The 26,063-nt window shown below is 41.5% G+C and overlaps 1 protein-coding gene across 2 annotated transcripts in view; it reads right to left on the bottom strand.

Annotated features, from left to right (window-relative positions):
* CDK15 (cyclin dependent kinase 15) overlaps positions 1-26,063 on the bottom strand; it is a 322,696-nt gene that overhangs the window by 176,259 nt on the left and 120,374 nt on the right. For both annotated transcript variants that reach the window (XM_082261320.1, XM_082261321.1), the window contains one exon: positions 3,153-3,246. In XM_082261320.1, coding sequence (XP_082117446.1) covers positions 3,153-3,246 — 94 coding nt within the window. The remainder of the gene's footprint in view (positions 1-3,152; positions 3,247-26,063) is intronic.

Raw genomic sequence — 26,063 nt, forward strand, 5'->3', positions numbered from 1 at the left:
GAGTTGGCTGCGGTCCACATTATTTTAATGTATACTGTTCGGCGTATAGGCGCCTTACATAGTTCATAGTCATGGCCGATGTAGTTCTTCTGGTTTCTGACGCTGGAACGCAAGACTGCATCACTTCCGGTTTTAGGATGAGACATATCGGCGAGTTCCGCTGTACACGTCACTCCTGGAAGCATCGTCGATAGTGAGCTGCGTGATGGCTCTGTTTGGCGCCAAATGGATCATATATCCTAGTATAAAAACCTACCCTGGAATACTAAGGTATGTAGCGGACACATCCCTGGAGACATCTATACCGATAATTCACGATTATAGCTCCATATAGATGACCTATATTCTGTCATTATAGGCTACCTCTAGGGTCATGAATGGATGTCATGACTCTGAATGGTCTGTAACCTAAGCCATTCAATAGCCTGCCTCCATATTCTTGTGGACTGTTTTGAAGGTATGTGACCCTCTATATGGATCGCTCACTAATAGTATCTGAAGTATCACTACCTCCCCATCCCCCCTTTTCCCTCCAACCCCCCCCCCCCCCTCTGGTTTTGTCCTACATTATCTGATCAATATTTTTTTAAACTCTTCCATAGTATATATTACGGAACCGTTTGGCGTGCTCTCTATCCCTTAATAAGGCGGACTCCACTTATGAGTTGGACGAGTACATCCTAGGGCAGCAAAATTAACTATAACATATAAGAGGTGGGTAGAAAAGTGGTTTATATGTCAAATGGAAGAGTATTTGCTTTGTTATACACAGATATCTTCAAATATAAATAATCCCTTTCCCATCAACATTCTTTTGATGAAAATATTATTGTCCACAGCACTGTCACCGTGTTCCCCCTGGCCTCTTGAACCAGAAAGAGGGGACAAACCCCTACATAGGGACAGGCTCGAGCGATTGCCATCACAAGACGGGGGCTCCATGTTGTCCATTTGATAGAGCACTATAGATAAAGTTTTATAACCATAGCTGTACACCTGATCATAGGGACTGTGGTTTTCCCTACCTGCCATTAAAATCTCCACACGGGGCAAGGTCAGTATTTTGGGCACATTCACAGGGGCTCTATTAAGATGTGTTTCCACAGTGTAAATTCATGCAATGATGACAATATCAATATACTGTTATTATGTAATACTTAATGCTTTTTTCTTGTTACAATTGTACACTGCAGAAATATCGGTATTGCTCGGTCTCTCTGGCCCTGACGAAGCCTGATGCGAAACGCATTGGCTCATCGGGACCCACAAACCGAATATCACCAAAGACTTCTTGCATCAACATCAGCTTGAAGCATGTATTGCTCCCATAACAGGGATATATTTCTGCGCTGCTGTTTTTAATATATTGGTTTATATATGAGGGATGTCATATGTATTTCTTTGCATACCCCTCATTTGTACACAAACCCTTTTTTTTTAGATATATCAATAAATGAATTAATTTTAATGTGTCGGTTCTCTGGTCTTCCTTCTTCCAACTAGCCTTGAAACCCCTACTTTGTCTCTAGACTTTGTTTTCTAGCTGGAGCTATTGTTTTTTTTTTTGTTTTGTTTTTTTAGTATTTCCACCTTTATAAGCCAACAGGGGGGTTGATACATGAGCTTTCTGCTGTTTGCAAACATGAAAGAACACTTTAGGCATGATCCAGGGAGGAAGCTGGCCACTGGATGGTGTAGACCTCAGCCCAACAGTTGCTTGATTACATTCTCACACTTGCTTTTGGAACAGTAATCAAGCAACTGATCAGCACAGCACAGTTCAAGTCTGCACCAATTTGTGACCAGCAAGGTGGAACATGCCTGTCTAAAAGGTTGCCAGGATTAGTTCTTTCACTCTGGCTCATTACTTATCATCACTTACACTCTACCCTCAGTATATCTGAATGGGTGGCTACAAAGGAAGATATTGAGCGAGCAGAATGAATTGTAGACACAGACATAAAGGAATAAAATGCAGATGGGGATGTCTGGTATGTTTTTAATGTATTTATGAGGACTAAATGTACACAGGCGTTTAAAGAAACAGGATGAAACAATTGAGAATTGAAACTTAATTAAATTTAACTTATATGTCAATTTAGTTTTTTGACCATAGTTACACTTTAAGATCCAATTTTTATAATTCAATAAAAATACAGCCACTGTGTTTGGGGGGATTAAGTCTCCATTCACACTACTATCAGCCTGACAAGTCGCGGTCCGTTGTGTGGTACGGGAACCGTTCTAATAGGAGCGACACAAGTCGCTCCGACTTAGAAAAAGGTTCCTGTACTACTTCGTGGTGACCTGGAGCGACTTGCATTGACATTCATTCTGTGAAGTCCGTGCAAGCAACGCCCCCGAAGTCGTGCCGCTTCAGTGTGAATGCGGTCTAAAACACCCTATCTTTGGGCCCTTTTATTTTTGTTTTTTTTGCTGCACAACCAAAAGAAATTAGGACAACCCAAGCATCAAGCTTCAGCTCCAACATGGATACCAACATCAGCTATCTTTTAAACCCCAGAAAAGGGATGTCCTATTTGAAACGCATTGGCTGTATTTTTAGGGGACTACCAAAATAAAATGCATCTTAACTACCAAGTAGTAACTACTACCAAGTACTGTAGGTGCTCCTGATCCATCACACCCTGATGCCTTTTTGCAGAACAACCAGAATCCTGACTGTTTTTTTGGGAGTTGAGCAGACAAGGACGAACACATTTTAATCCCCACAACCATTTTCGCCCCTCAACTTTGGTTTGCTCTACTGGCACTATACAGACAGATCATCCAGCATAGACTCACATACCAAAGTCTCCTACACTATTTATACAATGTCATGGAATAAAGCAGTACAGTATATGGAAATAGAGAGCAACAACTATACAGGCAACAATTTGCACTCTATTTTTATTGGTAGGTGTATAAAGGGGCATTGAATGGTTGATTATTTAAGTAGGAAGCATATTCTCACAAGCATGGTTTGGTTTGGATTGATTGCAGTAAATAAACAGCATTGGGGCAGTACACCTGCATCAGCAACTGCACATTGCATAAAACGCTTAAGTAGTTTTACAAATGCAAAAAGAAGCTGCAGGTTATTGCAACAGTTATGGCTTTTAAAGAATTTTAAAGACATTCTCAGAACTTACCGACCAGATTTTTTCTAGTTGTTCAAAGGCATCTGACACCCCAGAGAATGCTGGGTATCCCTGAAGCATTTCTATGCATATGCAACCTGCGCCCCTGAAAAACAATAAAAAAACAGCAGTATGTTTTTAAAAGTTTACACGTGCCAGGACTTAAATGTCTTAAAGTGATTGTAAAGTCTTTTTTTTTTCTATTAAAATAACATACATATTATACAGTACTTACCTCCTCTGTGCAGAGGTTTTGCACAGAGCAGCCCAGATCCTCCTTTTCTCTGGTCTCTCTTTGCTGCTCCTAGCCCCTCCCTTCTGTTGAGTGCTCCCACAGCAAGCAGCTTGCTATGGGGCACCCGAGCCAAGCTACAACTCTATGTGTTTATTCAGACACGGAGCTGCCATTTAGCCTCACCCCCTCTAACTCCTGATTGGCTAACTGAGTTTTATTGACAGCAGTGGGAGCCAATGGCACTGCTGCTGTGTCTCAGCCAATCTGGAGAGAGAGTCCTGGACTGCTGACCCACTCGTGGGCATTGTTGGATAGAGAGGGGGCTCAGGAAAGTATTAGGGGGGCTGCTGCACACAGAAGGCTTTTTATTTTAATGCATAGAATGCATTAGGATAAAAAAAACTTCTGACTTTACAACTCCTTGAATAACAGGGTTTCCACTTCTGGACATCATTAAGCACTTCAATACTGGACACTTTTACCCTTGCCTGCCCAGGTCAATTTTCAGCTTTCAGTGCTCTCACACTTTGGATGACAATTACTCAGTCAAGCAACACTGTATTTAAATGAAACTATCATTTTTTTTTTTTTTTTTTTTAGGCAGATAGAGCTTTCTATTGGTGATATTTAATCAACACAGCGTTTTTTATTTTTTTTTTGCTATATAAGCAAAAAGATACTGGAAATTGTGAAAAAAAAAAAGAAAATCATGTTTTTCTTAGCTTCTGTTATACAATCTTGCAAATACATAATCTTTCTTCATAAATTTAGATGTATTCTGCTACATAAGAAATAACCAAAATCAGTGTATATTTTTTAATCTGTGTGAAAGTATGAGAATCTACAAACTATGGTACATATATCTGAAAATTGATTAATCCTGATGTACTGACTGCCTGTCTCATTTCATCAGGCCCTAAAATGCCAGGACAGTACAAATACCCCCAGGTGCAAAGCAGGGCTCTTGCAGACTGTAAGTATAAGCTGTTTGCTCATACAGGCAGTTATACAACAACAGGAAGAATTAATCAACTACCTAGAGTGCTCAACATTGGATTGGTAGTTGATTGAGAACTCTAAGCCAAAAGCTGCAAAGGAAACTTTGTAAATGAATGACGGAGCCCCGCACAGCCGCTCTCTTTTCAAATAGTGACAGCAGGCATATTCAATGTAATTGTATCTAAAAAGTACAGTATTAAACATAGGCATACCTCATTAAAACTTTTAATAAATCCCGCCTCCAGTCTGCTTGTGATCACTAGGCCATAGCTTGTATAGGGAAAATATAATGTATTTATGATAATTTATATAGGTCTAAATTACATTTATAAAGAAATAAATAGGATATATATTTATTATTTATATAATGTATAATTGAAAGTGGGCCCCTCTTCCTTTGTTAAATAACATGCTCTACATTTCAAACTGCAATATATATAGGGGTATCTAAGAGTAATGGAAAATATGTTGTGATTGACAAAGCAGAACTACACTGCATCTGAGCACCACAAACCAATAACACTATTTAATTAATTTTCAATATTCAAAGCCCACTTCCGCATCTATTCATGTTGCCACGCTTTATTCTGCTGCAAAATCACTTTGAAAAACACCCCCCTAGCATTTCTGGTCATGGCCATCTTGAGTAAGGGCAGATGATACATGAAGCATTTACTTCCTGGAATCTATCTGCGTATAGCTCAGGCACACAGGCAGGAGGGCATGCTTAGCTGAGAAAGCCCCTCCTCTCCTCCTGAAGACTCCTGGGTTGTATGACATAACTTGCCTAGGCCTGGAAACCAGGAAGTAACTGAAGAAATATAAAAAAAATGTTGAAAACAAATACAGTGGGGAATATAATTATTTGATCCCCTGCAGATTTTGTAGGTTTTCCCACTTACAACGAAATAAGGGGCCTTTAATTTTTATCATAGGTGTATTTTAAAGGGGCCTTTAATTTTTATCATAGGTGTATTTTAAAATGATAGATACAAAATATCAACCAAAAATCCAGAAAAAACACACAATAAAAATGGTATAAATTGAGTTGCAGTTCAGTGAGGAAAATAAGTATTTGATCCCCAAGAAAAACAGGACTTGGTGGAGAAACCCTTGTTGGCGAGCACAGAGATAGAATGTTTCTTACTAGGTTTGCACACATCTCAGGAGGGATTTTGGTCCCTATATACATTTTCTATAGGTCTGGAGAATGGCTAGGCCACTCCATAACCTTAATGTGCTTCTTCTTGAGCCACTCCTATGTTGCCTTAACATTATGTTTTGGGTCATTGTCATGCTGGAAGACCCATCCACGACCCATCTTCATTGTTCTGACTGAGGGAAGAAGGTTATTTTCCAAGATTTTACAATACATGGCCCCGTCCATTGGCCCTTCAATGCGGCAAAGTCAGTCTGTACCTTTAGCAACCCCAAAGCATCATGATTCCACCTCCATGCCTGACTGTAGGGATGGTGTTCATAGTCAGGATTTTTCTTCCTCCAAACACAGCGAGTCGAGTTAATGCCAAATACCTCAATTTTGGTCTCATCTGATCACAGCACTTTCTCCCAGTCCTTCTCTGAATCATTAGATGTTCATTGGCAAACTTCAGATGGGCCTGTACATGTGCCTTCCCTGAGGAGGGGGATTTTGCAAGGGCTGCAGGATTTTCAATTAATGGCGGCATATTATGTTACCAATGATTTGTTTAGTGACTGTGGTCCCAACTGCCTGGAGATAATTCACAAGTTCCTCCCATGTAGTTCTGGGCAGATCCCTCACTTTTCTCATGATCATCCTTACCCCATGAGGCGAAACCTTGCACCGAGCTCCAGACCAAGGGCCATTGATGGTTATTTTGTATCACCGTATTTTCCGGCGTATAAGACGACTAGGCGTATAAGACGACCCCCCCTAATTTTCAAGTTAAAACATAGGTTTTGGGCTATACTCGCCGTATAAGACTACCCCCCTTTCCGAAGCAAGGCAACACCATTGAAAAATAATCCGATTTCTTATAGATCTCCAAGGTACCCCAAGTACTGTAATACATGTAATCTCTCATAATATCTCCAAGGTACCCTAAGTATAAGTATTACCGGTAGATGCAATCTCAAGACGGTGGCTGTGTGGGAATCCTGTACCGGTATATCGTATGTACCGTAGCTTCGGCTACATACAGTATACTGCGCTGAGCCAATCGCAGTGAGCGATGTATTCTATTATTGAATGCAAAGCCTGCTCAGATTGGCTCAGAGAGGCGGGCTGATGTTACTCCGCCAATCCGTGCAGGCTTTCGCATTCAATAATAGAATACATCACTCTCCCTGATTTGCTCAGCGCGGTACACTGTATGTACCCGAAGCTACGGTATATACGGTATACCGGTACAGGATTCCCACACAGCCAGCGTCTTGAGAGATTATATCTACCGGTAATACTTATACTTAGGTTACCTTGGAGATATTATACTCGGCGTATAAGACGACCCCCCATTTTTGGGGGATTTTTTTGAGGTTCAAAAGTAGTCTTATACGCCAGAAAATACAGTACTTTAGTTTGCGAATAATCTCTCCAACAGTTGTCTCCTTCTCACCAAGCTTCTTCTTGATGCTCTTGTAGCCCATGCCAGCAATGTGCAGGTCTACAATCTTGTCCCTGACGTCCTTTGACAGCTCTTTAACACAAAAACTGTATCCCCCTTGGACTGGGACTTTGCAAATGGTAACTTCAACACCAAAACATATAAAATATTTTGTTTATTCATTTGTATAAAAATATTTTTGACATACACAAAATGACAAACATTGTTTATAAATTTCTATACATCTCACAGCCATAGAGTTGAACCTTCCAATAGAATTGTATAGTGTGATGCACCACAACTCCTGAGGACCCTACGCGTTATGGGACCATGCCCTTCTTCAGGGGTGATGAGGAGAAGATGCACCAATTCACAATATGTGAATTTTCTATCCAAAACAAAGTATCACAACAAGTTCCCATTATTAAATTATTAGTGCATTACACAGTATACTAGATAGTTCATGTGGCACAATGTTTCTTTGAGTCGTACGTACCATCAGATTGTGTTAAAAAAGCATAAGGCTGTGAGTCCCAATCCAAGGGGGATACAGTTTTTATGTTCAAGACTGTATAAGGATGACGGTATCCAACACCAGGCTCCAACACTTCTAGGTATTTTAGAATTTGACAGCTCTTTGGTCTTGCCCATTATGGTGAGGTTTAAATGGAAGAAAGAGATTCTGTGAACAAGTGTCTTTTATACACATAACGAGTTGTCGTTAGGAGCACCTTCTTAAATTCACACAACTAATCTGTGTACCACATGAGCACATACTACAGCCAGTCTGTGGGAGCCAGAATTATTGTTGCTTGGTAGGGGATCAAAAACGTATTTTACTCACTGAACTGCAACTCAACTTATAACATTTGCATCATGTGTTTTTTTTTCTGGGTTTTTGGTTGATATTCTGTCTCTATCATTTAAAATACACCTATGAAAGCAATTATAGACCCTTCATTTCTTTGTAAGTGGGAAAACTTACAAAATCTGAAGGGGAATTATTTTTGCCGCTATAAATTAACCTTTCTATCTATTTATTAAGGCTAGTAGCATAAGGATTAAAAATAGCCAGAGTTTATTGAGAGTGGGAATTTCCACATTAGGCTGATCAGTAGAACTAAAGACGTTGTGCTGCCACACAGCTTTAACTGTCTAGCAGTTGTTTTTACATGTTATGTTATGCTATGTTATTGGTATCTTCCTTGCACCCCTGCTTTTTCTGGCTAGATGGTTTTTCCCATCCTTCATTTCCTGCTGTAACTCCCATTTTGTTTAGTTGTTATGAGAAGACTGCAGAGTGTGGAAGCTGTGTAACTTCATTGGAAATTTACCTATGGAAAAGCCTCTATGTTTATGCCTTTGCTAACTTGAAGCATAAAGAAGCATTTTTAGAACACCTCTGGAGTCTTTATTCATTGAGTAAACTATCTGTTAAAGCCATCATTCAACCTGCTGCACACACTTACAGACTGGGGGTCTACAAGAAGGTCACAGGTACAATCGATGCTGAGACAGAACAGTAAATTTCCATGAAGAATCCATCACAGGTATCTCTGCAGCTTAAGTAAGTAAATTTCCAAGAATCTGCAGCTTCACAAAGTAAATTTCCATGAATCTCCAGCTTCAGAAACGTGAGTACCACACCTGTGTGTCACCAGAAGCATTACTCTGCATATGAAACCAGACACCTACTGAATGCTTCATTACTATTACAGCCTTCTGTGCTGAGGTATCCAGTTTGAACTAGTTCCAGCAATAGCTAGCTATTGTATCAAATACCCAGCACCTCAGCCCAGCCTGCTTACTAACAGAAGTCACTACTTACAGAGCTGAGCTCTGGCAGATTTCTAAAAAGACACCAGAAATACAGTACTTATTATGTCTGACAGAGATCTCACAGAATTACCTGCATTTAGTCAAGATAAAGCAGACTCCTTACATCATTCTTCTCGTCCTGTCAGAGCCCCTCATCCATCCTTGAAGGCAAGGGAGGTTTATGAAGCAAGTAAGGAAGAAACATCTAGAAACCTGACTGCATTATGGGAAAAGACTTTAAGTTGTATAACAGCCACTAATGAAACTAGCAACAATTCTGAGCAATTGAACACTGCTCTCTCAAGGGTTAAGAAGGCATTTGAGAATTATAAAAGACTTTCTGAGAAGTACTATTCCCTATTGTCACATTCCAACATAGAGGAAGCTGCATTGGAATTAAAGGACTTTACTTCTAATGACCAGCAGAGGCATAGCACATATCTTGAAGCAAAGGCACAGATAGAAGGTAGATTAGCACAGCTACATGAAACTACATCCTGTTACTCTGCTTCTTCCAGACACTCAGGAAAATCTTCTAGGTCTGCCCGCTCATATCATAAATCTTCTTCTAAGTCATTACGGTCCTGCTCTATAAGGTCAATACTGAGCGACCAAATACTCAAAGCTCACCAAAAGGTTGCAGTAGCCCAGGTTCAAGCCGCCTGCTCTGAAAAAGAAGCAGCCATCAAGGCAGAAGCTAAATGCAAGGAAGCAGAAGCTAAATGCAAGGAAGCAGAAGCTAAACACATTCAGGCAAGAATACAAGCAGAAACAGAGGCTCAGCTAGAAATTCTTCAGAAGAATAGAGAAAAGGAAGTAGCTTTAGCAGAGTTATCTGTCTTGGAACAAGCCCTATTGGAAGAAGAAGGAGCAGCTTGTACCAGCTTGGCTGCTTGTCAAGACCCTGTTGAAAGGACCCTACAGTTTGTCTTAACTCAGAACCACGACAATACAGTCCCACCTACAGTTGGAGATTCTTCTCATAATCATCCAGCAAGTGGATCAGAAGGCAATGTGTCGCCAAAGCATGCTGGTCAACTAGACACAGCTACTAACAGAGACACTCCACAACTACCGCACGTCACAAAATCAAGTGAATCAACCTACGCAGCTCATGTGCCACCACAACCCTATGTGCATAGAGATTACAAGGGCACAGCAGAAGACTACAGAATGAACTCTTTACCCCCTTTGATACAGCTCTCTTTAACTTCAAATGCTCAGAGACCTTCAGACGACAGACCCTTACCTAAATTAAACCCATCTGCAACACCTTTCTCTCTACCTACCAGCCAACATCAGATACCATGCATGGTCCAAGACGGCACACCATCATTAGACCCTGTGGCTATAAAAACTGAAAGCACTGACATTGCAGAGTTCAGCAAGTATATGATTCGACGAGAGTTGATTACAACTGGACTGTCTAGATTTGATGACCGCCCAGAGAACTACAGGAGTTGGAGATCTACATTTAAGGCGGTAACCAAGAACTTGGACATTGATCCTCAAGCAAAACTTGACTTACTAATAAAGTGGTTGGGGCGTCAATCTTCAGAACAAGTAAAGAGACTTAAATCTGTCTACATTTATAACTTTAAAGCAGGCCTTGATGCTGCCTGGGAACGTCTAGAACAAGACTATGGGAGCCCCGAAGTCATTGAATCTGCCTTATTCCAGAGACTTAACTACTTTCCTAAAATCTCTGTTAAGGACAATCATAAGCTTAGAGAGTTAGGTGACCTCCTTCATGAACTTGAAATTGCTAGGTTAGATCCTAGTTTACCAGGTCTTAGCTATTTAGACACTGCTCAGGGCGTAAATCCTATTGTAGCAAAGTTGCCTAGTCATCTTCAGGGAAAGTAGACTAGTGTAGGATCAATGTATACGTATGAACATCATGTTTCCTTCCCTCCCTTTTCTTATTTCGTAGAGTTCGTGCGGAAGGTTGCAAGATCCAAGAATGACCCAAGCTTCTTCTATCCAGATACAACCACCATTCCTTTAAGTACTTCAAGGGGTATTGCCACCAACAGTAAATTCAAGGATTTAAGGCATCCTATTGCCGTGAGGAAGACCGCGATAGCATCCAACGTCTTAGCTACAGACATTAAAGCTAGCAATCTTAATCAACAGTGTCCTATTCATAATGCGCCACACTCTCTCTCCAAATGTCGTGCATTTAAGGACAAGCCTATTGAAGAACGCAAGTCATTTCTCAAAGAGCATAATATCTGTTTTAAGTGTTGTGCATCCTCCGATCATTTAGCTAGAGACTGTAAGATCGCCATCAGATGTTCTCTTTGTAACAGTGCCAAACATTCATCCGGCAGCAACCTCAAGACTACATCAGATGATGGCGGGGAGAGAACTGAGCAATATGCCAACCCCGTAACCACAAGGTGTACAGAGGTATGTGGAGAAGGGCTTCATAGCAAGTCTTGTAGCAAGATATGTCTTGTAAGGGTTTTTCCTGAAGGATGTCCACAAAATTCCACAAAAATGTATGCCATACTCGATGATCAGAGCAATCGCTCATTGGCCAGTACAGAATTCTTTGACCTATTCAACATTCAAGGAGAGACCTGGTCCTATACCTTGCAGACATGTGCAGGAAAGGTCAATACTTCTGGAAGAAGAGCCCATGGCTTCATAGTCGCATCAGAATATGAGGACACAGAGTTTCCTCTTCCAATGCTAATCGAATGTGACCAGCTACCGAACAACAGCGAAGAAATCCACACACCAGAGGTTGCACGTCATCACCCTCATTTGAGCCACATAGCTAACTACATTCCACCACTTAATAAGGATGTTAAGATTTTGATTCTACTAGGGAGAGACATTCCTAGAGTTCATAAAATAAGAGAGTTATGTAACGGTCCAGATGATGCTCCTCAGGCCCAGAAACTTGATCTTGGATGGGTGATAATAGGAGAAGTCTTGGACGTAGCTTCCTACAAAACTAATGTTACCTGTCAATTGATGAAATGTCCATCGCACTATTATGTGAAGGAAAGACTTGAATTTAAAAACCAAGTTCCATATCAAGCACTTCAAAGTATCAACTGCAAGCTCACTTCTCAAAAGGACTTTGGTGATTCAGGGTACCAGACTACTCGTGATGACAACAAGATTGCCCCTTCAGTCGAAGACAAGGAGTTCATCAAGATTATGGATGAAGAGTTCTTCAAGGACAATTCCAACAGTTGGGTAGCTTCATTATCCTTCCGAGTACCAAGGCTTACTCTCCCTAACAATCGAGAACAAGCTTTAACCGCATTAGCGGTATCCCCGAGCGTGACTCGGGGTAGGAATTTTCTGCTATTAGCGGTATCCCCGAGTCACGCTCGGGGTCAATGGGCAGAGCGTGCAGACAGCGCAGCGGAGCTTCTCTTACCTTATCCTGGCGATCCAGCGATGAGCTCTCATTGCTGTGACCGCCAGTGAGATCTCCGCCGCTCGTCTGTCGGTAGGAGGACTTCCTAGTTCCGTTCCCTGCAGCAGCAATGCTGCATGGGAGCGGAACTAGGGAGGGAAATTCAAAAAAAAAAAAAAAAAAACGTTGCACAAAACACATAACACATTTTATATTATATATATGCATATATATATATATGCATATATATATATATATATATATATATATATATATATATATATATATATATATATGCATATATATATATATATATATGCATATATATATATATATATATATGCATATATATATATATATATATATATATGCAAATATATATATATATATATATATGTATATATATATATATATATACCTATATACACACACATATATATATATATATATATATATATATATATATATATATATACACACACACATATATATATATATATATATATATATACACACATATATATATACATATACACACATATATATATAATATATAACGCATGAATTATAATCTAATCAATAATATAATTTTATTATATATATTATATATTAAATAATAAAATAATATTATTGATTCGATTATAATTCACTTGTTTGTGTTTCAAATTTATCACATCTGGGATGTCTACTAGAGACTTGTTTTGGTCAGGTTTAAGTCAGTAATTACTAAGAATTGTAGGCCTATAATACATAACGCCAAATTTCCATGAAAAGAATTGTACCGCTTTTGGAACAGAATTCCTGACAGAATCATACCGCCAGGGAGGTTAACCAGATTTGCTGCACTTAAGAAAACTCTCCGTAACAAACTTGAGAAGCAAGAGCACTTTCTAGCATTCATGCAGAAGATTTTAGTGCCAGCAGTTGTCCTCACACAAACCATTTGGTTTTCAGGACCCAAGTTTTTAATGGACCAATCTTCTACAAACTCAGAAGAAGATATCGATTTCCACCTGGAGGATCTTGATACTGATCTGGAAATCCGGCCTGAAGTTGTAGCATTGAGTTCCAACATCTGCTCAAGAAAAATTTGGAGGATGAAGATGACTCCACAGATATGGGGGATGGAGCTGATGAATGGATGCAGGCCAAGACTCTGGTTAAGCCTCCGGACCAGCTGGAACTCAGCGAGGCTGAACTTAAGGAGGAATTCACTCATATCCTGACTGCAAACAACCCTCATGCCCCCCAGAACATTGTGAGGTACAGTTTTAAGGAACGGGCCTACAAACCCATTAGCATCGTGGACCAGCTGGCCGTACACTTCTCCCTGGATGGAAACATGTCACACAAAGACTCTGATGAAGCGCGGCGACAGGGGGCGAAGTTGGGAGTCATTGAAGAGACTCAGATCAACGACTCCACAGAGCCGGGAGACAAAGATACAGATGGGAAGTCTGACACTCAGGCTAGTGAAGAATGGACAGAAGGTGAGGAAATACCATCCAGGAACAAGAAGGAGAGAAAACTGACCAACCAGTTCAATTATAGCGAGAGAGCGTCCCAGAGCATTAACAAACCCCTGCGGGAGCGAGCTTCTCAGACAGAGCCACCTCCAAGGACCACCTTCTCCGCCACTGCAAACCAGTGGAAATTCAATCTACCACACGCTTCACACATGGGCGGAGCATGGGAACGTATGATTGGGATGGCAAGGCGCATACTGGATTCTATGTTGCTTGATGTGAGTTCTTCATGTCTTACCCATGAAGTACTTACTACATTCCTTGCTGAGGTCGCAGCAATAATCAACTCAAGACCGCTGACAGCTGTATCCACAGACCCAGAATGTCCAACTGTTTTAACTCCAGCTGCATTATTGAGCCGGAAAATTGGACAGATCCCAGCGCCAAAGAGCATCTTTGATGAAAAGCACATATATAAACGTCAATGGAGATACGCTCAATACCTTGCAGATTGTTTCTGGGACAGATGGAGGAGGGAATACCTCACACGTCTCCAAGGACGTAAAAAGTGGCATACCCAGAAGCTTAACTTAAAGGAAGGGGACCTGTTTCTTCTAAAAGACAAGCAAACTCACCGGACATACAGGTTTATTATTCCAGCATTTTCTTTTAATTTGACCACAAATATTTAAAATTACACTTATTTCATAACTAAAATGTGATGTTTGTCTTTTTGAACACAAGGAGTCACTTTGGTGTCATTTTATTGTTACAACATTGATAAATGAGATCACTTAGCTCTCTTAGTTTTATTTTGCCATTCTTCTATTATTTCGCCACCTATTACAGAACAGGTTGTGGTATCTTTGTACCTTTTCATGTTTTTTTCCCCCAAAAATTACTATTGATATTGCTTGGCTTCTTACAGTATGACAATAGAACTTTATAAGTCACTTTCCGAGTTCCCTGTCCTGGTAGGCCAGGAACAAATGTTTTAATAAAGCAGCCCTGACTGCTACTGATCAATAGTTTGCAGGTATGGCGGAAACTCTATATTAGAAGTCAGCTAGTTATTTAAAGTGGAACTTTAGTTAGAAATGTAGGTCTTGCTAGATCACATCAGGTTGGCCCCTTTTGCAGATATAGATATATAAAGCATTAAAAATAAGTGTCTATACTGTTTAGAATCCAGTAATACACTGTCTCATCATGCTCAGTTGCTCTGCATTTTTAGACACTGCAGGGTTTGTAGAGGCCAATCTGCTAACAGCCTTAAAGCGGAAATAAACCCTCCTATCCTTTACAGCCAAGGAAGCTGCTTCTGTTTGATCTGCAACTGCCATGGTGCTGCACATCAATTACGACATCAGCCATTTGATGGTTTGACAGTTTGTTTGAGGACACAAGCAAATGTGACAGTTACTGAAGGGACGCGGCGTGTGCCCCGCCATTTTGTATAGCATGTGCCCCGCCATTTTGTAACATCACTGAATTCATTTTGTGAACATACTCTGCTAAGTTGCTTTAACTTCAGTTAGGACAGATAATATTGCACGTATTTTACAGTTAACACATTTTCTATATATACACTTATGTTTCCTGTAGATACTGCCACCTCTTGTTCCTCTTTTCATGTTAGTTTGAAAGCAGTATTGCTAAACTTTCTCTTAGTTTTAACTGATAGATTCTACATTATTTAGTGGCCACCATATAAGGCCTTTGAAGTATTAGGACAAACTAACCAATTATAATCGTACAAATAACCTACCCTAGACACCCCCCCCCCTTACTGTGTATCCTGTGTATTTGTATAAAATATATTGAAATGTATTAAACAGAGTCCTTTGAACCACACGCAGACTACTTGATTCTATTTCAGTGGCAAAGGGCTCTCTAGGATTAGACTACTTATTGGTCCGGGACCACCTGAGACAAAACACCTACAGTTACCAATCCTGGCATTCCAGGAATGGAGCTGTTTTTTTTAAACTGGTAAATTGATGGGTTTAGTTCCCCTTTATGATTTACTGCTGTTCAGGGGCTCTGGGCTTCAGCAAAATAGCAGCCTCCAGCAAGAAGAAACAGGAGCAATGCTGGAGGCAATTTACAGCACACACTAATATTAGTAGCATAATTATTAATGTGAATGTATGTTCCTTGCTAAGGAACATTATTTTTTATCAAGCTGTTATAGATAAAGTTCTGTTTTAAGTCTGTCGCTTCTAGTAGTCCTATTCATCATTATTGTGCTGGCACAGGATGCAGATGCAAATGTAGGATAACTGTGCCCTTGTATAGTCAGTTAAAGCTACTTAATGGGACTGCTTAGCCTAAAGGAACCCTTAAGGCTATCCCTGTTTGTTGTAAGATCTGAGCATCCCGCTAACTGACAGTGATCAAATGAACAAGGTGATGATTGCACAAATTAGCAACAAGAACATTTAAAAAGCATTCTGTTGTCCACATTTCTGCAACAGCTGTTCCTGACCTCTCTGCCTCAGTTACTGTATATGCTTGAGGAATTCATAGATTAAAAACAAATGGTGTAATCAGTGCAGGGCCCTGTTTATGATACATATGCTTTGAAGATCCACAGCAGGCACACAATCACTATACTCTATACTGTCAGTACTACCTGTCCACAATCGTGGGGGGGGGGGGGGGTAGATTCCTGAACAAGACTTCCCATGCCAATGAGTCCCTAATGGCCTCATCAGTTGCCAGGCTGGTATACTCATATACTCAATTTTTCTGCTCTTATAACAAACTCACATCTATGCTAGCCAACAAACAGATATTTTGTTCAACCAGCCAATTCACACAGCCATTGCCATCCTTTGCAGTAGCAGTAAAAAAAAAAAAAAAAAAAAAGAAAAAAAAAAAAAGCATATCAAAACAATAAAAATGTATGATTAGGAAAAATGTTTTTTTTTTTTATAGAGAAATACAGTAAAGGTACATACAATACAACAACTAAACTGTTTGATATTTTTTATGGAACAGTTACATATTTTTAGTGAATGAAAAAAAATAAAAAGACATACCCATACTACTTCTGTATATAAAGTATATACTGTATGAAAAATTACAATATTTGAAATTAAACACATCACAGCTAGTCAAACCTCTGCAACTCTGCAACTATCAGTACAACTATCGGTACAAGTCAGAACTTGAATGACAGTACTCTATTATTATTATTATTAAAGGAACAACACCCCTATTCTCCAAAAATAATCCATACACATTCACTACTTAATGGCCCTGTAAGCTATCTTTTATGAAATTGTCTCATTGCCTTAATTTGTTTTTATGCCTCCTTGTAATGTCCTCTGTGAGCTCCCAATGCCCTCCTTTTCCCGCTGACTTACATTTGTTTAGAGCAATCAGTGCAGCATACTAGTTGTGATCATGTGCACTGCTCTATACACACTACAAATCCCATAGTCCATAGTATCTAGTTCATCTCGCTTTGTGAACAGCGAGTCCATGAGATCTACGGTCCCGGCCCCTTACCACGCCAAGGACAGCTGATCACGTGATGTAAACAGCAGCCAGCGATCCAGCCGATCGACACTGCTGTCAGAAGGACATCAGTCCCGAAGAGGAGAGGAGCATCTGTGCCCACCAGTGCCACCTACCAGTGCCCACCAGCGCCACCTACCATTGCCCACCAGTGCCACCTAACAGTGCCCAGCAGTGCCACATAGCAGTATCTACCAGTGCCCCATCATCAGTGCTGCATATCAGTGTCACCTATCAGTGCCGATCATTGCCCATCAGTGCCACCTATTAGTGCCCATCAGTGCCAATGAGTGCCACCTATCAGTGCCGCCTATCGGTGCCACCTATTAGTGCCCTTCAGTGCCACCTACCAGTGTCCTTCAGCGCCTCCCATCCGTGCCAACCATCAGTGCCACCTATCAGTGCCCACCAGTGCTGCCTTATCAGTGCCGCCTTATCAGTGCCCATCACTCCATCCATCAGTGGATATTAGAGCCCATCAGTGCTGCCTCATTAGCACACATCAATGAAGGAGGAAAATCACCTGTTTGCAAAATTTTTTAACAAAACTATAAAAACTGTTTTTTTTTTTGTTTTCAAAATTTTCGGTCTTTTTTTTTGTTCAGCAAAAAAAAAACAGCAAAAAAAAAGAAAACCCCAGTAGTGATTAAATACCACCAAAAGGAAGCTCTATTTGTTTGAAAAAAAATAATAAAAATTTCATTTGGGTACAGTGTTGCATGACTGCGCAATTGTCATTCAAAATGCGACAGCGCTGAAAACTGAGAATTGGCCTGGGCAGGAAGAGGGTTTAAGTGCTCAGTAGGCAAGTGGTTAAAGCATAACTCCGGGCAGATATATTAATGCATCATTGTAAAGGTGCATTCATACCTTTAAGCAAAATGTTCTTCTTTCCATTGATTGCTATCCAGGTCATGAGAAAATCAACCTTTCTGAAGTGGTTTACAGCACTCTTTCCCCTTAAAGAGGAAGTAAACCCTCCTCAGGAAGTTGTACCTATAGGTAAGCCTATATTAAGGCTTACCTATAGGTACTGTAAATATCTCCTAAACATGCACCGTTTAGGAGATATTTACCTTTAATGCAGCCAGTGACGTCACTGGCGCATGCGCTCTGAAGGAACGGCAGATCGTGCCGTTCCTTCAGAGCCCCGTGCCGTGACCGTCGGCTCCCGCGCGCGTGCGCGGGAGTGACGTCACCGCGGCTCCGGCCAATCAGATGGCCGGATGCCGTGATCCCGGAAGACGGACGACTATACATGTCGCCCGTCATACAGGTAAGCGGACGGCACGGCGGGGGCTCGTTCTAAGGTAAGTATTTCATAATGAGCTAGTATGCGATGCATACTAGCTCATTATGGGTTTCTCTTTCAGGATTTAAAGAAGAGAAAAAAAAAAATTATAGGTGTACAACCTCTTAACAGTGTTAATAAACCCACAGCAATAAAAAATCAGTCTATTTATGCAGTAAAGCATGTTTAGTATACTCACTGTGGAACCTAAAGGGTTAATCCTTTGCATTGTGTAAAAAAGGCTGTTTGATCATGTCTCCTCTGAGATCACCCTTCTCCAGGTGTCTCTAACTCATCTCTGGATATTATAGAGGCCAGGGGACAAGATGCACATGCTTAGTTGGGAGTGTATTGCTAGAGAGTTTTTTTTTTCTTGGGAGAGTGCATGTGATCAGCACAGGGCCAATCAGCACTGTCCAGGTCAAGTGTCCTGCAGTCTCTTCCTACAAGCTTTACCAGACACTTGTCATGCCTTGGCCAGGAGTTGATCTGGTGATCAGATGTGTTCTGGGTTGTCTCCCTGCTGCCTGGGCCACTGGGTGATTCCAATGCTTAACTACCTCCCACCCGGCCATAGTACATATACGGCCGGGCGGGAGTCTCGTCCTTCTGAATGGACGTTCCGGAACGTCCTTCAGAAGGAGAGAGATCGCGCCGCCGCGGGCACGCGCAGCGGCGCGATCTCGATGTGCCTGTGTCCCTCGGACACAGAGCGACATCATTCGGCAGGAGGGCCCTGTGATTGGCCCTCCTGATCACATGACGGCTGTGTCCAATCACAGCCGTCATGTAATGTAAATAGAGCCGTTGTAACGGCTTCGATCTCTTCTCCTCCTGACAGATCCTGTCAGTGAGGAGAAGATCAGAGGATCGGTGCTGCTGCGGGGGTGATCAGTGAGTATTTCTAATTACTCACTGATCACAGGGGGGGTCTGTGCTGGTAATCAGAACATTGATTACCAGTGCAGTCCTGGGGGGGGGGAGGGGTGCCACTAAGCCACCAGGGATGACCACCAGGGATGCCCACTATGGCCACCAGGGATGGCAAGCAGGGCTCAGAGAGCCCCCCAGTGCCCTCCCTATCAGTGTTGCCCACCAATGGCATCTATCAGTGCTGCCCACCAGTGCCATTATTGCCATCTATCAGTGCCGCCCACCAGTGCCCATTATTGCCCACCAGTGCTGCCTATCAGTGCCGATCAGTGCCCCCCATCAGTGCCGATCAGTGCCACCCATCAGTGCCAATCAGTGCCGATCATTGCCGCCCAACAGTGCCACTATCAGTGCCCATCAGTGCCCATCAGTGCCGCCAATCAGTGCCCATCAGTGCTGCCTATCACTGCCCATCAGCGCTGCCTATCAGTGCCCACCAATGCTGCATATCAGTGCTATCTATCAGTGCCACATATCAGTGCCCATCAGTGCTGCATATCAGTGCTACCTATCAGTGCCCATCAGTGCTGCATATCAGTGCCACCCCATCAGTGCCACCCCATCAGTGCCACCCCATCAGTGTCTCCTCATCAGTGCCTGTCAGTACGGCATCATCAGTGCTCATCAGTGCAGGAAAAAACATATCTATTTACAAAATTTTATAACCTAAACAAAAAACTTTTTTTTTTTTTTCAAACTTTTCAGTCTTTTTTTATTTGTGCACCAAAAAAGAAAAAACCTGACGGTGATCAAATACCACCAAAAGAAAGCTCTATTTGTGGGGAAAAAATGACACAAATTTGGTTTATGTACAGCGTTGCATGACCGCGCAATTGTCATTCAAATTGCAACAGCGCTAAAAGCTGAAAATTGGTCTGGGAAGGAAGGGGGTTTAAGTGCCCTGTATTGAGGTGGTTAAAGAGGAAGTAAACCCTCCTCTGCAACTTTTACCTATAGGAAGCCTATGATAAGGCTTACCTATAGGTACTGTAAATATCTCCTAAACATGTACCGTTTAGGAGATATTTACCTTACATGCAGCCAGTGACATCACTGGCGCATTCGCTCTGAAGGAACGGCCGCTGGTGCCGTTCCTTCAGAGCCCCGTGCCGTGAGCGTCGGCTCCCGCACGCGTGTGCGGGAGTGACGTCACCGCGGCTCCGGCCAATCAGTTGGCCGGTTGCCGCGATCCCGGAAGACGGGCGACTGAACATGTCGCCCGTCATACAGGTAAGCAGGCAGCACGGCGGGGGCTAGTTCTAAGGTAAGTATTTCATAATGAGCTAGTATGCGATGCATACTAGCTCATTATGTGTTTCTCTTTCAGGTTGAAAAAAAAAAAAGAAAAAAACTGTATGGGTTTACAACCTCTTTATCAGCTACCTTTTGGTATGGGACTCTTGCACCACCCAGTGGCCAGCTGTTGTCAGTAACCTGATACTATGACCCATAAATTCCCTCTTCCACTTCCTTCTGGTGCTTTAGTATAGGTTTTACTTCCTGCCGTTTATGTTGCTGACTTTGGCTTACCCTGACTACTCTTTGGATCATCCCCTTTGGATTGTAACGACTCTGTCATCAAACTCAGCTCGCTTTTGACCTCCCTTCGGATCACCCCCTTGGATTGTACCAACTCTGGTTAACGAACTTGGCTCCCTCTGGACCACTCTTCCGGACTTTGCTCCCTTGGGGCCTGGCTCCTGACCTACTCCTAACCGTGAATCATTTTCCTGAGTTTGCTGGTTGCACTTTTATTTGAGGTCCCAATATTTCAGCTGCAAGACCCTATGCACTCCTTCACCTGATACCGGGATAACAAGACTACTGGTCAGGAAACTGGAGGAGTGGTCTGGCAGGCCTAACACTGATACAAGTCACAAGACTGTTATATACTGCTGAGAAAGGGTATTTAGCAGTTTATATTTACTAAAACTATTGCATGTCAATGTTCTGTGTACTGTAGGAGACCAGATATAGTGAATGCAGGGTCCTGGGGTTAGTAACACTTTAACTTCTGTTATATAAGACCAGTTGCCGATATGCTCTCAATCCGTCTAGCCACCGGTCTTGTAACTTCCCTGCTGTAGCTGTTTAAAGTAGTGAGCAGTGACGTAATTATGCCTGACTTGCTGTAGGGGGTACACCATGGAGTCTCAGACTCCTGGTCTGATCCACCCCCTTTATGTGCATCCAAGCTCCTGGTGCAGACACACCAACAGCCCCCAGCTTTGTCCACACATGCATCTATCATGTCTTTCATTTCCCTTTGAATCATGGGAAATGTAGTTCTCTAAAGGAGGAGCACAGATGTAATGTGTGACTATATCTAAAGTCCTCCTCCTGGTGCTCAGGGGCAGATTTTCGGTGGAACACTATCACAACACAAAGCTGAGATCTCAAAAAGCGAATGTTTTTCTCATAAAATTTGGCTGTAGTTTTAATTGGCCAGCAGGGAGAATCTTCTGCTTTAATAAAAAAAAATATATATATATACAGTATATATATATATACAGTATATATATATATATATATATATATATATATATATATATATATATATATATATATATATATATATATATAATCAGAATCCTGGAGTTCAGCTTTATCAATAGTATACTTCAATAGCCTTTTTCTTTTTAAAGCAGAATTTAGTGTTACTTTAAATACAAATCATATATACATCGGAAATTGGTTATCTGTGTGTTACAAGGCATTTTAGGATTCGCAAACTAAATATCACAAGTACTGTTTTAAAATTGGAGCGATCTTAGTGATATGCTGCTACTTGGTATTCTACACCATCATCCACTGGCAGGATAAAGCAGTTTGTATTGTCTTTCATCCTACTTCTGCAGTTCATGCTAGCAGGGACTGCATGCATACAAAACACAGAATAGTATTCAGAGCCTGACTCTGTATAGCTCCTTATTTTCCATCTCTTTCCTCACCTATGTCTCATTTCTATGCCCTTTCTGCCCTTAAAGATGTACCATATACATAAAAGAATAGACTGGGTTTTATGATGAATTAAAACCTGACTGCTGCTCAATGTGCATGCTTGTTTTAGTTGAAGCACATACCACCTGTCTATTGATTTTCTTGGATATACCTAGCCATGCAGGGATACTAATGTTATTACTGAAATCAGAACTGTACATCATGGAAAAGCCTTGCAATGTTAAAAGGAGCAATCCAACTAAAACTTCTGTTCAAGGATGGAGATGGTCTAGAAATAAGTTTGGTGCTCAATCTTTTTACTGTTTAAAACAAAATATAAGGGGCCCCAAGGCTCTTGTATCCTCACTGGGAAGACTGACCCTTTTTGTTTGCCCTAATTGTCACTAGTACAGAAAGCGATGTGAAATCCAAAATTGTACAGTTGTCCTTCCAACAGGAGGTTAGGATATACAATATCTTCCAAAACCTCTATTTGGAGACATTTGTATGCAGGTGCCTAAATTACTGATTAGGTGTGTTCTATGTTAGCTATTTTGTTCTGTGTTAGCACTGTAGCTTTACATCACTGGGTGGTGCATAAATTGCATCAGTCATGTCTTGCCCTTTTTTTAAGCTGGTGTTACTGTTGCTATAGATATATATATATATATATATATATATATATATATACACTGCTCAAAAAAATTAAAGGAACACTTTTAATCAGCGTACAGCATCAAATCAATTCTAACTCCTGGGATATTGATCTGGTCAGTTAAGTAGCGGAGGGGGTTGTTAATCAGTTTCAGCTGCTTTGGTGTTATTGAAATTACCAACAGGTCACTAGATGGGCAACAATGAGACAACCCCCAAAACAGGAATGGTTTTACAGGTGGAGGCCACTGAATTTTTTTTCTCGCTCTATTTTTTTTCTGTTTTTCACTAGTATTGCATTTGGCTAGGGTCAGTGTCACTACTGATAGCATGAGGCGATACCTGGACCCTTTAGAGGTTTCACAGGCAGTCCAACTCCTCCAGGATGGCACATCAAAATGTGCCATTGCCAGAATGTTTGCTGTGTCTCCCAGCACAGTCTCAAGAGCATGGAAGAGATTCCAGGAGATAAGTGGTTACTCTAGGGAAGCTGGACAGGGCCATAGAAGTTCCTTAATCCATCAGCAGGACTGGTATCTGTTCCTTTGTGCATGGAGGAACAGGACTGCCAAAGCCTTACAAAATGACCTCCAGCAGGCCACTGGTGTGAATGTCTCTGACCAAACAATCAGAAACAGACTTCATGAGGGTGGTCTGAGGGCCCAACGTCCTCTAGTGGGACCTCTGCTCACTGCCCAGCACCGTGGAGCTTTGCTTTTCACAAATGAGAGCAGGTTCACTCTGAGACATGTGACAGATGTGAAAGGGTCTGGAGAAGCTGTGGAGAATGTCATGCTGCCTTCATCATGAACGGTTTGGTGGTGGGTCAGTGATGGTCTTGGGAGGCCTATCCATGGAGGGATGCACAGACCTCTACAGGCTAGACAAGTGCACCCTGACTGCCAATAGGAATCAGGATGAAATCCTTGTCAAACCCTATGCTGGTGCAGTGGGTCCTGGGTTTTTCTGGTGCACATCAATGCCCAGCATTGTGGCGAGAGGAGGCAGCTAGTTCCTAGAGAATAAGGGAATTGATACCATTGAATGGCCCCATGCTCGCCTGACCTAAATCCAATAGAACACCTCTGGGATTTTATGTTTCGGCCCATCCGACGCAGCCAGGTTGCACCTCAGTCTGTTTAGGAGCTCAGTGATGCCCTGGTCCTGATCTGGGAGGAAATACCCCAGGACATCATCTGCCTCATTAGGAGCATGCCCTGACGTTGTCAAGCATGCATACAAGAACATGGGGGCCATACAAACTACTGAATGCCATTTTGAGTTGCTGCAATTAAATTTCAGCAAAATGGACTAACCTGCTGCATAATTTTTTCACTTTTTTGGGGTGTCTTTGACTTCAGCCCTCTGTAGGTTGATTTTCATTTCCATCAAATGATGTGGCATTCTTTTGTTCCTACATTACCCAGTCCATACCAGTATAGATATCCAGCATGATATTTTTCCCCATTGAGATCTCTTCAAAGTGTTTTTAAATTTTGTGAGCTGTGTATGTATATGTAAATGTATATGTATATATAATATTGTAAGGGATCAGAAGGGTAAACACCCGGCTCAGAGACAGTCCAAAAGAAGTAAAGGTGCTTTTATTTAGCTTTAAGGCAAAAAAATCATTGGTATTTGTGATGGGCGCATCAGATCCCTGTCCTCACTAACTCGTGACAAAGGACCAGCCAATCTCCCACCCTGCTGTCACTTACAGAACAATGCCACTCTCAGCTGCACCCTGCACAAAGATCTTCAGCTTGCAGGACCACATTCTAGGTGCCAGCAGGCTGAGAGCGATTTTCACTGAGCTAATTAATCAATTAACCCTTCAACTGCCACCACCTCTGTTTGGTCAGAGCAGGAGGAAGCTCGTAATTTTAGAAATACCAATTATGATTTTAGAATAATCGTCTGTAACAGTCAGCACAGACAGGTATATTCAGATGATTTATCCTATACAGTAGCACTCTTCAAGGTTCTTTGTTTGCTTGCATTAAGAGCTTAGGGACAAGGTTAACACTTTTCAAAATAAGGTTTTAATAATGAAAAGGTCAAAGTTGGTGCAAATAAAATATTTATAGAAAAAAGGTGTTTCAAAGAGACCTAATTCAGCAATAGAAAAATAAGGTAGAATTGAGGAGGAAGAATACTTGCAGTCAATGTTCTGGGTATTATCAGAGTTCAATTGATGAGCCAGGTGTAATCGGTTCTCAAACTTGATATATGTTCCTGCTTTGATGTTAGCATGAGAACGCCTCACTGGTTAGGGGTCTCCCTTTTTCTCTGGGATCAAAGGGGTGTTGACAGATGCCCCTGACTTATAGAACGGAGTGGCCATGGGCTGTCCTGAGTTCATGACAAGATCAGGTCCCTCCTCTTTGGACAGTTTTATACCACTATTTATATCTTGAAATATGTATTGGTTACATTATTTAAACTGCTAGTTCAGCATGTAATTTCACATCCAGGGATACCAAACACAGAATATTTCAGATAAACTTGTCACCCAGGGAATATCTGACAGCTATCTTCCCTCCTATATGTGATAGTGTGGTCATGCATGATCTCAATTCGTTCAGTATGACATTTCTTATCCAAATATATACTTATTAATGTCATGTTTCTGTCTGCGTTTATGAATCGTGTGTGTATTATGTTTTGAATTGGCAGAGCTCTCTGATTGCCAGAGATGTATAAAGTACTAGAGACCCAGACTTGAGTAAAAGTACAAGTGCTCCATCAAAAAAGGGACTTGAGTAGAAGTGGAAGTGCTCTTTAAGCACCACACTTAAGTAGAAGTACTAAAGTATTCAACATTTTTTTGTACTTAAAGTGGAGTTCCACCCATTTTTGGAACTTTAGATCTATGTAATCCCCTTTAAAATGGCTTTTACCAATGGAAACTTTTTTTTTTTTTTGCTAGTAAATACCTTAATTTCTGCTTTATTCCTCCTCTCCTCACTTCCGGGTCCGATCGGCGATGACGTCATTTGGCGATTTGCAGTGTCTGCTGGGATGTATTCTATTCCAGAAATCTCGCAGTAGCTGAGCTGTACTGAGCCGTGCCTGCCCCGCCTCCGCCCCGCCTCCTC

The sequence above is a fragment of the Pelophylax lessonae genome (genome assembly GCF_965119305.1).
Source record: "Pelophylax lessonae genome assembly, chromosome: 6".
NCBI classification, from domain to species: domain Eukaryota; kingdom Metazoa; phylum Chordata; class Amphibia; order Anura; family Ranidae; genus Pelophylax; species Pelophylax lessonae.